General features: G+C 37.3%; 1 protein-coding gene across 2 annotated transcripts in view; it reads left to right on the forward strand.

The window, feature by feature from the left end:
• Window positions 1-648: 648 nt before the first annotated feature.
• The window catches only part of ltk (leukocyte receptor tyrosine kinase), a 138,636-nt gene continuing 122,053 nt past the window's right edge, over window positions 649-17,231 (forward strand). For both annotated transcript variants that reach the window (XR_007424003.1, XM_049463424.1), the window contains exon 1: window positions 649-1,083. Coding sequence is in view for 1 of the 2 variants with exons in the window: in XM_049463424.1 (XP_049319381.1) it covers window positions 1,029-1,083 (55 nt within the window). In the remaining variant the exon portion in view is untranslated. The remainder of the gene's footprint in view (window positions 1,084-17,231) is intronic.

The raw sequence follows: 17,231 nt of genomic DNA on the forward strand, positions 1-17,231 counted from the left end.
ATTCTCTCAGAACTGTGGTTTGGCCAGAGCTGCATTGGCTGGCAGTAGTATTGAGAGGGGTTGGCCAGCGAAAACAGAGAGAGAATGAGTGATTGAGAGAGAGAGAGAGAGAGAGAGAGAGAGAGAGAGAGAGAGAGAATTGCCAAATATGTGGCAACTGCCTGAAGGACAGTGAGTAACTCACCATTAAACCAAAGTTCATTATTATACTTGACTATACTAATTACTCTAATTATACCAATTATTAATATTGTTATCATCATTGATATTATTACTATTGTTATTATTGTTGTTATTATTATTGCCATTGTTTATTTTTATTAATGTTTCTGTTAATGTTTTCATTTATATCTCACTATGTGTTCAGTTTTTGACATTTGTGTGCTTCAGAAACATTGTTTTCAAAACACTCATGCTAATAAAGCCAACTTTAATTCATTTGAAATGAATTGCGAGAGAGAAAAAGAGTGTGTGTGTGTTTGAGAAAGAGAGAGAGAGAGAGAAATGCTTTCGCAATACTGATGTCATTACAGACATGCTATTAATGCTACTTTGAATCTTGAGAAAGAAAGCGAGATTAAGAGTGTGTGTGTGTGTGAGAGAGAGAGAGAGAGAGAGAGTGTGTGTTTGTGTGTGTGAGGAGAGAGAGTGTGTGTGTGTGTGTGTGTGTGTGTGTGTGTGTGTGTGTGTGAGAGTGTGTGTGTGTGTGTGTGTGTGTGAGAGAGTGTGTGTGTGTGTGTGTGTGTGTGTGTGTGTGTGTGTGTGTGTGTGTGTGAGAGTGTGTGTGTGTGTGTGTGTGAGGAGAGCAGTAGGAGTCAGAGCTCGCGCGCTGCAGCATCAGCAGCACCATGCAGCAGCAGCGCTGATCTGATCTGAGTTCAGTTGTGGGATCTGCGAGTAAACCCGCGGAGCGGCGGAGAGCGGCTGGGGACCCGGATGCTGGAGGATCTCGGGGTGTTTTGGGGTTGGGTTTTCACGCGCTGGTGATCAGTAGTGAACAGAGCTCAGGATCCGGTCCGCAGGGAGAGATGGATTACTGGACCCGACCGGCTCCGGTTAAACTGGTGCTGCTGGTTTTAACAGGTGAGCTGATTAACCTGCTGCACGCGGAGCTGCGCGAGCGGGCTTTTTTTCGGCTACAGGTGTAGAAAAAGATTAAAAGTGGGGTAAAGGTGTGTAATTAGTGAGATTGCTGTGTGTTTTCTGGTTGTATTGATTGTTTAAAGTTATTTTGTTGTAAATTTGATATCGGATATCTTGTATATTTTAGTGTGTATCGCGCGCGCGCGGCGGTATTTGAATCAGTCCTGGTTATTTGAGCGCGTGCCGGTTAGAGCTGTAGGTTAAGTGTCTGATTTTATTGAGCCAAGATAATCTAAACATGTTTCAGCAAAACACAAACATTCTTTTTCAAAGCTTGCATTTTAATGTTCAATCAACGTTAGTTTTGGTGTTGATTTGGTTTCAGTAGTTCAGAGTGGTAGGTTCATCCTAAACCATAGCTCACATTAACTGTTTTATACTTTAGCAGTATGTTTACCAACATGTTCATGTGTTATAACGCTACTTATTTATTAATAATTATATGAAAAATAGTCTGTAAATTATGTGGTACAATGCAGTTTATCACATTTATTTCTAGCACAATATACATGCATTGTAGACTAATTATACACTTATCCAACCTATGAAGAAAAACATGGAAAATTCTAGTTATTCTCTTTTTATAGTAAAACCTGGTTGATCTGTATGTGTTTTAAGTGATTTTAATTACTCTATTATATTCATAATATGCTAAAAAGTTCTCTGTATCTGGCCAACTTGTCAAACTGTTACAGTAATAATTATAAACAATGATTTTTTTAATCATACTGTATACAGTGGAAACACTGTTTACTGTTAAAACTGGATATCCAGTGAAAAAAAGGTCCTTATGTAATAATATCTATTTAATGAAAGGGAATTGAACATTTGAACATTGAATATTGTTTCATTCTATATATCTATATATCAACCACCCCTAAGTATAACTTTTCTCTAAACAATATATATATATATATATGCCACACAGTCAGTCCAGCTAACATTTTGTCTGATTAGAACATGTAATTGGTCTTAATAACCCTTTAAATCTATTCATGACATGAAAATGACCCAAAACGAGTGGCTATAAACCTCCTGGCTGAAGTATTTTACTGGTGTAGCTCATTGGAAGACTGTGAGAGGATGTCTTCTGACGTCCGTCTCCCACAAAACATCTCATTCTCTTCTCAGATTTTCACAGAAGGGTGGAGAACAGTGAGACATCTGTCCACCGAATCACTGCTCCAAAAACATGGCCGTAAAAATGTTTTTGAGTTTTTTTACATGCTGGTTAGAAAAGGGTCTTTATAGAGTCGGATCTCAAGTGAACAATAAATACATCAACTAAAATAATAATGTGTCAGTGGAGGTAGTGGGGCTGGAGCCAGAGACGTGTAAAAGTGTTCTTATTTTTTTGAGTCTTTATTAAGGAATAACACAGCTTTTGTTTGGCTCAGAACACTTAGCACACCACGTCTAAAGGGAACATGGGGTTATTAAACTAGTATTTGTTAAAAAAATAATATTAAATAAAAACCTGAAGTTCTGACAGAAGTGTAAAAAAGTTTATTTGGTGCTTTTTGAAGTAGCTATTGATAATAATAGGATGTGTGTCACACTGGCCAGACACATGTGGATACCAATCACACAGTTTATTAATAAAGGTTCTAGGCTTACAAGAGTAGTCTGGGACAGGCAGGGTCTGTAACAGTATGGCAGCAAATATAAACAACATGCCAGAGAGTAGTCAGGCAAAAACAGGATCACCCAGCAGGTATGGGGCAAAGGCAAAAGAGTAGTCAAAAATATAAATATGGTTTGGCAACAGAAACAAACAATAAACTGGGGAAGGTTAATAATCGGTAGTAGAAAGTCCCAAACAAGTCACTAACAAAGGCAATAAACAAAGGAACCACGTTCGTAGAAGAGCCAGATAATACTTTTACTTTACTTTTACTCTGTTTTTTCCTTTTCCATTTTCCTTTTTATTCTGATATTTTTTATTCCTCTTTAAGCTGTATTGTAATGTATGAAAGGTGCTTTATGAATGAAGTTTGTTATAATAATTATAAGCTTACAAATGCCTTGTGCTGATCCACATCACCATAGGAGTGATGAATAGGGAAAAAAGAGAGCGCCATCTACTGTACTGTACCCACCCAGAGAGAGCAAGACCAACTGTGCTCTTTCAGGTCTCCGACAGCTGATGGCAAGCTGCATGACCGGGATTCGAACCAGAGCCCTGATTCAGAGCCCTGATTTATTAAATTTTTGTGTTTGAAATTAATGTTTCGAGTGCATTTATCTGCTCTTAAACAAAATAGCTGCAAAATAGCACATCTTTTAGCAAAATAGTTTATTGTTTTTCAACTGTAAAACTTATCTAAAAGCAAAACAAACTTAGATGGAGGATGAAAGATTTTTATCCATATTAGCCGTATTATTAGCCGTATTATTAGCCGTATTATTTGTATTTCTTTAGTAGAGATTCCTAATAAAAGGAGGATTCAGCAGATGTGTCAGATCGTGTTGTTCTCCACATTGCTGAGATATTTTCTCCACAGAAAGCGCCTGAAGACAGTCGTGGCCTTGTTTCGGATGTGTTCGGTGGTTCAGCAGTGCTTTGTTTGGGTTTGACCTGGTGCTTTTAGTGTGATTGGATAAGCAGATGTGGAAACCGTGGGAGGAGTGAAATCTGATTTGATGTTACTTGGGAGAATATTAGTGTTCGTGTTTAAATAGTGATGTGAAAATGTTCTTATTGAGATGTTTTCCTGGATGTTGGGGAGTTTATAATACACTGGAGATCTAGAGTTTAGAGCAGTAAGGAACTTATATAAGCTTCCATGCTGTTCACACTGAACAGCTATAAGCTTATAGCTGATCCAGCCGCTTATAAACTATAGTTATATATATATATATTATAACAACGGTACATGTTAAAAAAACATTCGTACCTCGTACAGTCCAACAGAATGACAATATATGAGCAAGAGAGAAAGAGAGAGATGAATAATGTCTGCTAAATTACAAAGAAAACATGGCGACACCCCTGTTCCTTAATAGTGTTGCATAAAGAGTCTTATAATGGTAATAATAATAGTAATAATACAGTATAAATAATAAAAGAATGAGAGACACTAAATGCACAATACAACAAGGTCACAGATATTGACGTACATGAGACAAGAGACACAAGACAATACAAGACAATAGTGCAATATAGGAGTGACGCTGCGGTTAGCGGCTAATGCTAATGCTGCCCCAGCCTTAGTGTGGAGAAACTTCACTGAAAACTCACCTGTATAACTCTGTACTTCAGTGGAGTGGCTTTACTGCTCCCTAATACCTGACTGATAGAATTTATAGATAAGGAGCACCGGATTATAAGGAGCTCTGATGATTTTTAAGAAAATTAAAGGGTTTTAAGTGTGACGTATAGTGAAAAAAATATGTTATGGTAATGTAATAAACTGAACTGCTTGAATTTTTGCACCAGGAGTAAAGCAGCATAAAGTTATCCAAAAGCAGTGTGTAAGACTGGTGGAGGAGAACATGATGCCAAGATGCATAAAAAATACTGTGATTAAAAACCAACCAGGATTATTCCACCAAATATTGATTTCTGAACTCTTAAAACTTTCTGTAAATAAATGCTCTAAATGAGAATATTTTTATTTGTAATTTGGGAGAAATGTTGTCTGTAGTTTATAGAATAAAACAACAATGTTTATTTTACTCAAATATAAACCTATAAATAGCAAAATCAGAGAAACTGATTCAGGAACTGAAGTGATCTCTTCATTTTTTCCAGAGCTGTAAATATTTATTCTACTTAAAAAACAGATAAAACAAGCTATAGTGAAGTTTTCCAACAATCATCCATGTCCTTCTACTTTTTTCTTTTACTATGTTCTTTTTTTACTTTTCTAAGTCATGCAGGTAATGAAGGGTCATCTTAGAACACATTCTGATGTAAAAACAACATTCGGGAGATCAGATTTGTTTTCAGATAAAATCAGATAGAATCCCTCTATGTTAAATGATATTACCTCTCTGGTAATGAATCTGATAAGGACTCGGGGTTATGAGGCCTAATCAAAACCAAAGCCTCACAGGGTTCTGCACACAAGCACCGCTGAAGCTGTTTTTTATAGAATAAGAGTTTTTTAGAATTTATACATTTACATTTTCTTGCTTTAACTTGAGCTAGAGGTCTGCGCTCCCACCAAAAATCACTTGTTTTAGTCCTATTACTGCACGCTCCCACAATAAAATGCTTGTTTTAGTCCCGTTACTGCCCACTCCAGCCAAAAATCACTTGTTTTAGTCCCATTACCGCCCGCTCCCACAAAACATCACTTGTTTTAATCCCGTAACTGCCCACTACTGCCAAAAATTGCTTGTTTTAATCCCGCTACTGCCCGCTCCTGCCAAAAATTGCTTGTTTTAATCCCGTTACTGCCCGCTCCTGCCAAAAATAGCTTGTTTTAGTCCCATTACTGCCCGCTCCCACCAAAAAATAATTTGTTTTAATCCCGTTACTGCCCGCTCCTGCCAAAAATCGCTTATTTTAGACCAGTTAATGCCCACTCCAGCCAGCCAAAAATCGTTTGTTTTAGTCCTGGTACCGCCCGCTTCCGCTTGTTTTAGTCCTGTTACTGCACGCTCCTGCCAAAAAATCCTACCTTAGGACCACTTGTGTTCTTTCTTGGACTTAAGCAAAACCTTTGATAACTTAAGTTTTCAGTTGTAGATTAAATTAGATTAGCTCAAATTGTAGATTAAATTGAAATTTTGTCTTCAGTTTAATTCTATTTCATGTGACCTTCAGTTCAAATATAATGTAATGGTCTTAAACCAAACCATACAAATTTCTAGTGTAAGAATAAAATCAGGTGGGGGATGTTGCAGCGTGTTATACAGTACATGATCAGTTCATAATCAACATGTATAAAAATGTCTTATTAAAGCCAAACCTGCTTCTCCCAGCCTGTAGAGTTCTGTTCTTTATTCAGGTCAGGTAGAATCTTCAGAGAAATATATACACATATATGTTCAAGAGATGCTGCACTTTAGAAAGAGTAATCTGTGTGATGGCCTCTACCTTCATCATCACCCGGCCAGATATTCATATATTCAGATATCATCTCCTCTACCTGATCCTTCCACTCTCCCGCAACATTAAATATGTTTATCTATATACAGTTTTTGCTAAAGTGTATTTTCGATCAGATTCTGAATGGTGCCCACAGTTTCCCCCACTTCTTTTCTCATAGAAAACTGCAAATGTACCTTTTTTCACATGTAATTTGGACCTCTGGAGAAAAACACTGGTCCCTCTTAGCATATCCTGTATTACACTCTTGACCCGACATGATAAAAACACCAAAATATCTGCAAAAACCTGGAGCGGGTTTGGGGAAAATTACATCTGGCTGGAGCACACTGCTCTATACAGCGTATGGCCAGTCTTACAGAGATCAGGTCTGTAAGTTTTCCTTCACAAATGACCCGAATAAAATAAACTTTCATGAAGATTCTTAATCAGATCAATAAAAAACTGGGATAGATTTATTTCCTCCAAAGCTCTTATCATTACGTTATGAGGAAGAGTTCCAGAAACACCATGAAAAATACAAAAACACGTAGTAAAATCTTGCTTTATCATGTTTAACGTCTTTAAAAACACATGTTTATGTGTCCCAGACAGAATACAACAGAATTCATAAAAACTTTATAGATTAATGGCAATTAATAATGGTCTAGTTACTTTAAGAAAAAGTAATCTGATTACTCATTTAAAAAGTAGCTTAGTTACTTTATGAACTACTTGATTTTAAAAGTGACTAAGATCATTTTAAGTTAATGCCAACTTAACACAACAGTTTTGCCAAAACTCACTTTATTGGAAGCATGCCGCTGAACTTTATCGCAGCACAGAGTGAAAACCAACCGTGATACTGATCATCTTTAGCTGATAAAAACTCAGAATAGTGTCTGTATTACCTGTGTATCGCACATACAGCTCTGTAAAAAAAAAAAGAGAGCACTTCAGTTTCTGAATCACTTTCTCTGATTTTGCTATTTATAGGTTTATGTTTGAGTAAAATGAACATTGTTGTTTTATTCTATAAACTACAGACAACATTTCTCCCAAATTACAAATAAAAATATTCTCATTTAGAGCATTTATTTACAGAAAATGAGAAATGACTGAAATAACAAAAAAGATGCAGAACTTTCAGACCTCAAATAATGCAAAGAAAACAAGTTCATATTCATAAAGTTTTAAGAGTTCAGAAATAATCAATATTTGGTGGAATAACCCTGGTTGGTTTTTAATCACAGTTTTAATTTCATGCATCTTGGCATCATGTTCTCCTCCACCAGTCTTACACACTGCTTTTGGATAACTTTATGCTGCTTTACTCCTGGTGTAAAAATTCAAGCAGTTCAGTTTGGTGGTTTGATGGCTTGTGATCATCCATCTTCCTCTTGATTATATATTTCAGAGTTTTTTTAATGTTGAAAAATCTAAGAAATATATCATTAAGATATCTGATATTTGAACAATGCATTATTCTTTATTTTTTTCTGAGTATGTGATATATCTGACTTTAGCTCTCCCTGTTATAGCTTATTTATGGCTTCGCTGGTTGTCTACATTCCATGGTCTTTTATTTATGTTGTAAACTACTCTTAATAATGGGTTCAGGGTATGAATGCCATGCTCCATATATATATATATATATATGTGTGTGTGTATATATACGTGCACAGTACGAATGCAAGGACACACAGTCTCTGTGCGAGAACTTTTTAATGTACAGAAGGTTCTAGACGTACTCTGCTTCTGCTAACTCAAAACTACCTCCAACCAATTACAGCTCAAATCTCATTACGTGACCTAATTTTTTTTGGGAAATGCCAGAAGCCTGATTCATGGCTCATGAATGGCTCTTCAGAACTGTCGCCACGCATTCGCAAACTCCCCTCCCCCGAACCACAACTCTACTTTATCAGATATTCTGATCTGATCTTTACCAAACTCTGCTGGAGAGAAGAGAAAGCAGCAGACTGTCCTAAACACCCACTGAGCTACAGCTGCTTTACTGAAGACTAGGGCCGTGCCATATCGTATCGTACGCAATAATATCCAACATTATTGAATATGGTGATTATTGATATTATACACTGAAATATGGAGCCATATCACCCACCCCTAACTATCACATCAGGGATCTACTTTTATACTGTTTTTATTGAAAGAAAAAAATCACACTGTTCTCATTTCCCATTATATATCTACTATGGGTGGGCGATATAGACCTAAAATAATATCACAATATTTTATGGTATTTTTGTGATAATGTTACTCTTGGTGATATGACAAAAAACATTATTAATACACTACTGCAATGAAAACAAATTTTTATTATTGCACACAATATGATATTTCACTGCAATTGTAAAAACAGGAGGACCAGTGAGTTTTAGTTTTTTAGTTTTAGTTTTTCTCAGTCACATGTCATCATCGCGGCGTTCAGTAGCTCCTCCATTTCCACTCGCTGTTGTGTTTTTTTTTACGTGGATCTCCGTGGAAACCGTGGCATGCCCAAAGTGTACAGTAATTACGGTGCGCAGCAGTGGACAAATAGCTATTTTATTATTTTATTAAAGACGAGGAGACGAAACTCAGAGATGTGAGTCCGGACGGGACTAAAATTGCCAGTTCAGAGTTCAGAGAAAAACAGTAGATAATTCAGCCTGTAATTTTCTCAGAGGACGTCTGAGAAATAAAACACCTACATGATCGTTCTGGACAGGAATAAAATCACAGAGGATAAAAAAAAAACATAAAAGAAAATTACCCAGAACCCCCTGAGATACGAATCGTATCCAGATAGAGCTTAATAATCTGGTCAGTTAAATTAGTTCCATTGCTGCTCTGTTTGGTTTGTAAGCGCTGTATTGTTGCTAAGTTACCTGTATGGAGAAAATTACCCAGAACCCCCTGAGATACTAATCCTTTCAGGGCTTAGTTAGGTATTAAGATATAAAATAAAGTACTGTAGCTGCTGTAGAAGTGAAATGAAAAGTAAGACCAAGACCAATTTAGAGATTTAGATGTTTAATAAATGTGGTTTCAGACTCCAGTCCTGCTCTCTCTACAGTTATTCAGGATTTTGAACAAAAGCTCTCTGTATAATCAGTTCACACCAGAGCAGCCAGAATAAACGTATGCTTATTTGCTCCTTGGCGATTGGACTGACACAGACCAGACTTACTTATGTTGGCATTTGATATTTTAAAGTTTCCTGCATTTGAGCTGCATTTCAGGAATCACAAAATCACTCGACAAAAGCTTCTAACAGTGGAGCCAGAGCTCAAAGAACACCCACTAACTGCATGTTTCATTATTTATATCGAGGCAAAAAGGTGTTTTTTTACAGTATTTACTGCAGCTGACATTAGTTGCTGCTTGTTTTGTGGGTCGTTCTAAGGTCAGGTTACTGCCTATTACAATAAAATTTTTTTGTGAACAATATTTTGTCTCAGAAATGATTGCCATAAACGATATTGTCGGCATTTTTAGACCACTAATTTGGCACTAATAAAATGAGAACATAATATCATAACAAAGGAATTAACCCTTTTAAAGACAATAAACTTTCCATTCCTGTTTACACATCTAATTTTGTAACCGCACCTAATTTGGCGAAGTTCGGAGGCACACCCCACACCATGATGTGCAGCAGCCCCGGTCTGTCCCAGCTGGCACACGTTGAACCGGCATAAAGACCAGACCCTGCTTCAGCCTTCATTCGAGAGATACAGTACGCTGATATTGAGAGGAAAACTGAGGCAACACGAACCTAAGAGACGCTAGAGTTAAGCAACTAGAGCTGTCATGTCCATTTATTGAAGGATAAGTCGATATGTGGTTATTGTGACGGCTTAATTCTTTGCTTTTTGAAGCTTTTGGGTTTTCTTTAGGGATGCACTGATGAATTCTGGGCCATTGTGATATGCTATGTTACACATGTGTACATATATAATATTTATAACATTTTGTCTGTTTTAGATTGTACCAGATTGTTCAAATTAAATGTTTTACTTTTTACTTTTTTAGTTTTAACCAACTTTAAGTCTTTTTCTCTTTTAAAGTAAAGTGTTCCTTTATAAAGGGTCTATAAAAATCATCATATTGATAAACAAACAGAAGAACGAGCTTCTCTTTTTCTTTTACTTCCATCAGTCCGTCACAGCGCTGCTCTCTAATGATAGTTCCTCTAAACACTCTGCCTGAACGCAGCAGTATTGACGTTTTCATTTCTCTTTCTCTCTCTCTCTCTCTCTCTCTCTCTCTCTCTCTCTCGTCAGTGAGTGATATGATGAGTTTATGGGTTTATCTGTTGAGAGCAGGGAGATAAAGGAGGTCAGAAGGATGTGGGAGTGATTAAGTGTGAGCTCCTCTAGTGAACGCTCTCTTTAAACACTTCTTCTAAAGGATTTCTGTCACAGGCTGGCTGATGATGGACTTTTTTGAGACGTTGTTTTGGCTCAAGTTAATGTTTAAAATATGTAATGTTTTAAAACAGTATGAATTCAGTGCAAATTTATATAATTTTAATTACAAACAATTTTGTGTCATGTTCTCGTCCTGTTTTGGTTTCCTCTGGTCTTTCCCTGTGTTTATTTACCCACCTCTGCACGTGCTCTGTCTTTATCTCTGGTCTCTGCCCCTGTTTTCTGTGTGCTTACATGTTCTTTTGTAGTCCCGCCCCCTTGTTACCTGGTCCCAGGTGTTTCCTGTTTCCTGTCCTTGTCCGTGTGAATAAATATTCCCCTTGTACCTGTCCCCCCTGTCCGTGGTTTTACATTGTTACATCAGTTGTCGTTACTGTGTATTACACTGCTTTAGCAGGAAGAAGACGTGGAGAGTGGACGCACTTGCGAGTATTTATTAAAAAAACACAGGAATAAACAAACAAACAATGAAAAAACTGAAACAAAAAGAAACACAGATAACATCGAAAACACAGAAACACGAAACCTAACTGACAATGTAACAACGTACAACCACGGTACAAGGGGACTTTATATACACAGGACAGAAACAGGGATCATCTGGGGCTGGTAACAAGGGGGCGGGGCTACAAACTAAGTACACAGAAGACAGGGTAGAGGTATGTGTGGAGGAAGATAAATAAACACAGAGACAGACTAGAGAGAGACGCAAAACAGGACGAGAATGTGACATTAACCCTTCAACAGGTCAATTTTCTGCCTGACAATACACCAATAAATCTATATATAAGGACATGATGTTATGAGGATGTGATGTTATGAGGATGTGATGTTATGAGGATGTGATGTTATGCGGATGTGATATTATGAGGACGTGATGTTATGAGGACGTGATGTTATGAGGACGTGATGTTATGAGGACGTGATGTTATGAGGACGTGATGTTATGAGGACGTGATGTTATGAGGATGTGATGTTATGAGGACGTGATGTCCTGTTCTGTGATGTTCCAGTAAACCCAGTCTGCAGATGTAAGTGTATTGATGTTGACAGTGTGGTTTCGCTGGTCTGTTCACACAGCCGAGTTTGTATTCAGTGTGCTGACGGATGGTGAACGCTGCTGCTGGGTGTGAGCTTGTTTTTGGGGTAATTAATAACCTCGGCTAATGTGCTGCACATGTGTGTTTTAGTTTTTATGAGCGTTCTCATTTTTCATGTGGAATTTTGCGCTCCAGAGCCAAGCCCACATATTTGCACATTTTCTTAAAGCCATTAAACATTACATAGATATGTTTTCCCTCAGAATAGGGGTTTTGTGTAAAGCCTCATGCTGATTGAAAAGCTCTTTAAAATCTTAATTAGCTTGTAAACTCTTGATTTACAGGTTATTTTCTGCAGATTTTACCTTTAGTGACTTGCAAAAATTGCCTCAGTATGAACAGCTAGGTCTTTTCAATTGCACTCTCACACTTTATTTCTAAAAAGGTGTAATTTATTTCAGATTATATCCTTCTTATTCTTTTGTAGCCTGATTGGCTCTTTTTAAAGACCTGGCTGCTGGTGTTTCTCAAAGTGAGCGTATCATTTAATACAGTGGAAAATGATAAAATATAAATATTGCATTATGGCAACACGATATAAGAGCGAATAAATATACTGCTGTTGAATGCAGTGGACACTGTGTATTTATAGGGCTGTGTATTAGCAAGAATTTATGCAATACTTTCAGCAAAACAATTCATTTCACGATTTAAGGGCTACAATTAAATATATCACAATATACTGTGAGGCTGTGAGCATGGTGGATGCAAATGCATTTCAGCCATACAGCTCTCCCCTTTGCCCCACCCCTAAACCCATACATCACCCAGTGCCCTCTCAACCTATTTTTCCCATATTTAAGCATTTTTCAAATTTGAGCTGAGGTTGGAGTCTACCTTTAACGCTCAGGTATTGTAGGGTAGGCTCCACCCTCAGCTCAAAGTTCAAAAATGCTTAAAAATGGGAAAAAATGTTTGAGAGGGGCATTGGGTGAAGTATGGGTTTAGGAGTGGGGCAGAAGGGAGAGCTGATTGGCTGAGCTCAGGTATAGTATATAATACATTACACATGCATATACCTGTTTGTTGTTTTGGACATAAGTGTTTTTGATTGGACAGTGACCATTTTTTCCCCCAGTTTTTGAACCTCATCAATTTTAACAGTACTGTTATATAGATATATGACATATACATAAAAAATACATTTATAGCAAGAGCCCTGGCCTGCTGAGCTATCTGTGTGTCTTTGATCATATAAATTAAGCAAATGTGTGTTTTACAGCATATTATACATATATGATCAGAAAGGAAGGAATCTGCAAGTCCCCATGTGTTCAGAGGTTTTAAAAATAATGTAAATGTTACTTTAATCTATTTGTTGTTACTTTATTTTTTGAAAATAAATAAAATGTTTAATATTTAGTGCAGTTTTTCAGAACTCAGGGTGGGTGTACTTTATTTGTTTTAGTTATTTAGAGTATTAAAATATTTTTATATTGGGAGCCCAATGTCTGCTCTTGATAATATAAAGTTAGTTTAACTGTAAAATAGTGTAATAGTATTATGCTAGTATATTATTAGTGTGGTACATTGTCTTAAAGCTCCTTTGGAAACCCAGAAGCAGGAAAAAGCTTTTTCTATAGTGGTGCTTTAAAAGGACAATATTATCGTTTATCGCAATAATTTCTGAGACAATATATCGTCCTGAATATTTTGTTATCGTGACAGGCCTACTGTTATACAGAGCAGCACCACAGCTTATAAACACAGTGATCCAGAGACACAGATCTGAACTGTGAGGTTTTGACTGCAGTCACACTTTAAACAGAACAGAACTGAAGGCTGAACTGCTGAATTTTGCCCTCAGGACAGTTTCTTTCCTCTAGTGCTGTAAAACGTCCTCGTCTCTAAAAGACTCTTCAGTCTTTCAGACTAAAACAAAGCCCTGATCTGTGCTCTCCTCGTCTCCACTCGACCCGGTCCGATCACCGGCTCTCTGTAGCAGGATTAGCCTTAGCTGAACTAAAGCTCTGTAGTCACGGGAAAAAAAAATCAATTTTGAATGATGTGGACAGAAATAACCGCTGTGGTTCCCCTGCAGAGAGACAGGCGGCGTGGACTGTAATAAGACGTGGAGATACAGGTGTTATACCTGTTATATTTGATCCTCTCACCTTAGAGATGAAGAATACTGTCTGGAGTTAACCACTGAAAGCGAGTCCATCACTGACTTCACTTTAGATCAGCAGTAATGCATAAGATATTTATAGATAAGATAAGGTTTTTGCACTTCAAATAATCCGGACGGGATTATTTTCTCAGGGTTTGTCTGTGTAAAATATTCCACTCTTCTACTCTTTAGTGATAAAATTCCTATTTTTATTTCATTATTTCATTTTGGAGCATTCCTGATGAAACGTCTATTCAGCATGAATAAGGAAATAAATAAAACTCCAATATTATTCATTAAAATCTCTAAACTTCACCATTAACAAGGTAATATGCACTTTTGTTTGGACGATATTGTCCAGAGCTTTACTGTAACACTTATCTAACAGTTTGGGACAGTTGACAATTTGTGTCAGACAGACCAAGATGTACAAATAACATAGGAAATGGGTTAGACGTGTGTTTTTTACAACACAGGATCCTCATCAGGTCTGAGGACTTGGCTTCAGCAGCAGCTATGCTATACTATGCTATGCTATGCTATGCTATGTTATGTTATGCTATGTTATAATATTGGAATGTTTTTGAAACTTCGACGATGTGGTTAAGTAGCAGGCCAAGCTCTGAAACTGTCAATCCAGAAACAACACTGACATGTATCTGAGAGTGTAAGGAATGGAATAGTATTCCCATTCGGGGGGGATATGTTTCAGAGAGTGAGCTAACGAAAAGAACAGGGGATGTTTTAGATTGTTTTTTACCAGGCTTGGTAAACTAAGAGTCTTATTTTAGTGATCTATAGGCGAACTGTGAACCGTGCACTGTCCGGACAGGATTAGTTTCTCGGGGGGTCCTCTTGTGGGGTAATTTTCTCCTTTAAATTTTTTAATTTTTTTATCCTCTGTGATTTTATTCCCGTCCAGAACGATCATGTAGGTGTTTTTCTCAGACGTCCTCTGAGAAAATTACAGGCTGAATTATCTACTGTTTTTCTCTGAACTCCGTGCTCCTCCGGTAATTTTAGTCCCGTCCGGACGCACATCTCTGAGTTTCCGTAGTTACTGCACACTTTGGACGCGCCACGGTTTTCACGGAGATCCACATAAAAAAAACATAACAGCGAGTGGAAATGGAGGAGCTACTGAAAGCCGCGATGATGTCATGTGATCGAGAAAAAACTAAAGCCTAACAACTCACTGGTCCTCCTGTTTTTACAATTGCGGATGCAGTAGTTCATATCAATAAAGAATAGAAGTGTGAAATATGAGATATATATTTTGCTATCATAACGATGGGAAAAGTATGCCTTGCTCAGCTTTAAAAGCTTTGAGTTGTGCACTACATGGGCTGCATGCCCTTTTGTGTGCATAATGAGAGGGCGGTCGACCTGTGTTGCCAAAATAGCAATGAACATCTGATGGTTGACAATTATCTAGATTAGAATCAGTCAGTGGAGCACCTGTGTTTTCCTTTGCAAAGATAGCAATACACACATCATTTTAAATGTCTTGATTCTGCTTCACTGTCAGCATGCTCTGCAGTCACCATTATTCCTTATTTAGGTTTATTATATACATGTGTGTGTATTTGTAGGTAGATATTATTTAGTTTAAAGAGAATTAAAGAGTGTTATTCACCCTTTTGTTGTGGTGTTGGGTTGGATGGTGGATAAGGGTCTCCACCAAAGATTTATTAGTGTGTTATGTATGTGGTCAACCTTATGGGTATTTATACAACGATTACAGATTAATGTTTATTATTCAGGCAACAAAGACAGTGAGAACAGCTTCTGATTGGATGAGATCCTCTGGAAGAGTATAATTATGGGATGAGTGAAGTCACTTAAAGTGCTTTACAAACTAGAAAATACAAAGAGAAGTCAAATAAATAAAAAAAACACGTAAGAGAATAACAATACAAATGGAAATAAAATAAGAATAAAACATGTTAAAAATCATATATTTAAAAGAAGGAAAATTAACAAAATTAATTAGAATAATAGTGCCATTACTGCTAGAGACTTTTCTAACATAATTATTAATTATTAAATATTAATAAAATGAGAATATAAGAAATAAATTAAGTCATTATACAGAACAATGTAAACAAATATTACACAATATTATAATAAAAATGTTAGTATTATAAACTAAGGACAAAAAACAATACAGGACATGAAGCACTAACAATGTTAAACAGTGTGGAAAGCGCAGGAAAGCGGATATATTTTCAGTTTTTTCTTAAAATAGGTTACAGTTTTGAGCACAAAACAAAAGTAATAGACATAAACATATTTTTTAGAAAATGATTATTTTGCAATACTGTTATCCCATTTTCTCTCAAATTTACACGGCCAATAACCCAACCCACTCATTAGGACTCCTCCCCCTATCACTAGTGATGCTCCAACACCAGGAGGGTGAAGAAAACCAGCACACGCCTCCTCCGATACATGTGAAGTCAGACTCCGCCTCTTTTTTTGAGCTGCAGCTGTTGCTGTAGCATTGCCGAGTAGCATCACAGAGGCGCTAACACTCGGAGAAAAGCGCCTACAGCGACTCTGGTGGTTCTGATACACCAGCTCACAGAAGCAGCCTTGTGCTGATCCACATCACCCTAGGAGTGATGAACAGGGGAAAGAGAGAGCGCCATCTACTGTACTGTACCCACCCAGAGAGAGCAAGGACAACTGTGCTCTCTCGGGGCTCCGGCAGCTGATGGCAAGCTGCATGACAGGGATGAACGATTATTAGAATTATTTTAGAAGTGTGGTGCTGGGTTATTGATCCAGTCTGTCATCTTCAGGGTCTGACGCTCTCTGAACAGATGAGTTTATGGAGCAGATGATCCTCTGGAGGTTCAGAGAGCAGCAGGGACAGATCTTCAGTGAGGCTCGCTGGCTGATCAGTCGGATGGATAACCGAGTCCAGCTGTGTTTTTCTCAGAAACATGACCATAGAGGAGGAAGAGGAGGTGATGGGCCTGACGCCATGTCTCCTGGACACCAGTCAGACCTCGTCCTACATGCTAATGAAGCGGATCGTTCTGTCTTGGCAGAGTAAAGTTAGAGGAGTATTCAGAGCTGAGCGTCGGGTGAAATTATTCAGCTTTAATCTGCTGAAGGATGAATTATAGACAATTTTTTTGCACCAATAGTACAATCCAGGGTCAAGATTGTACTTAAATTCAGTATTTACAGTGCTATTCTTACAGTGCTATTAAAACGTTTGGGCACCCCTGATCATTTTCTTTGATTATTTTCCTTTATAAATCATTAGTTGTTGGGAACAGCAATTAAATCAGTTCAAATATATCATATATGCGATGAACAAAGTGATATTTGAAAAGTAAAATGAAGTTTATAGGATTTACAGAAATAATTCTGCAATAATGGACTGAAACTAT

The sequence above is a fragment of the Astyanax mexicanus genome, chromosome 14, assembly GCF_023375975.1.
Source record: "Astyanax mexicanus isolate ESR-SI-001 chromosome 14, AstMex3_surface, whole genome shotgun sequence".
NCBI lineage: Eukaryota > Metazoa > Chordata > Actinopteri > Characiformes > Acestrorhamphidae > Astyanax > Astyanax mexicanus.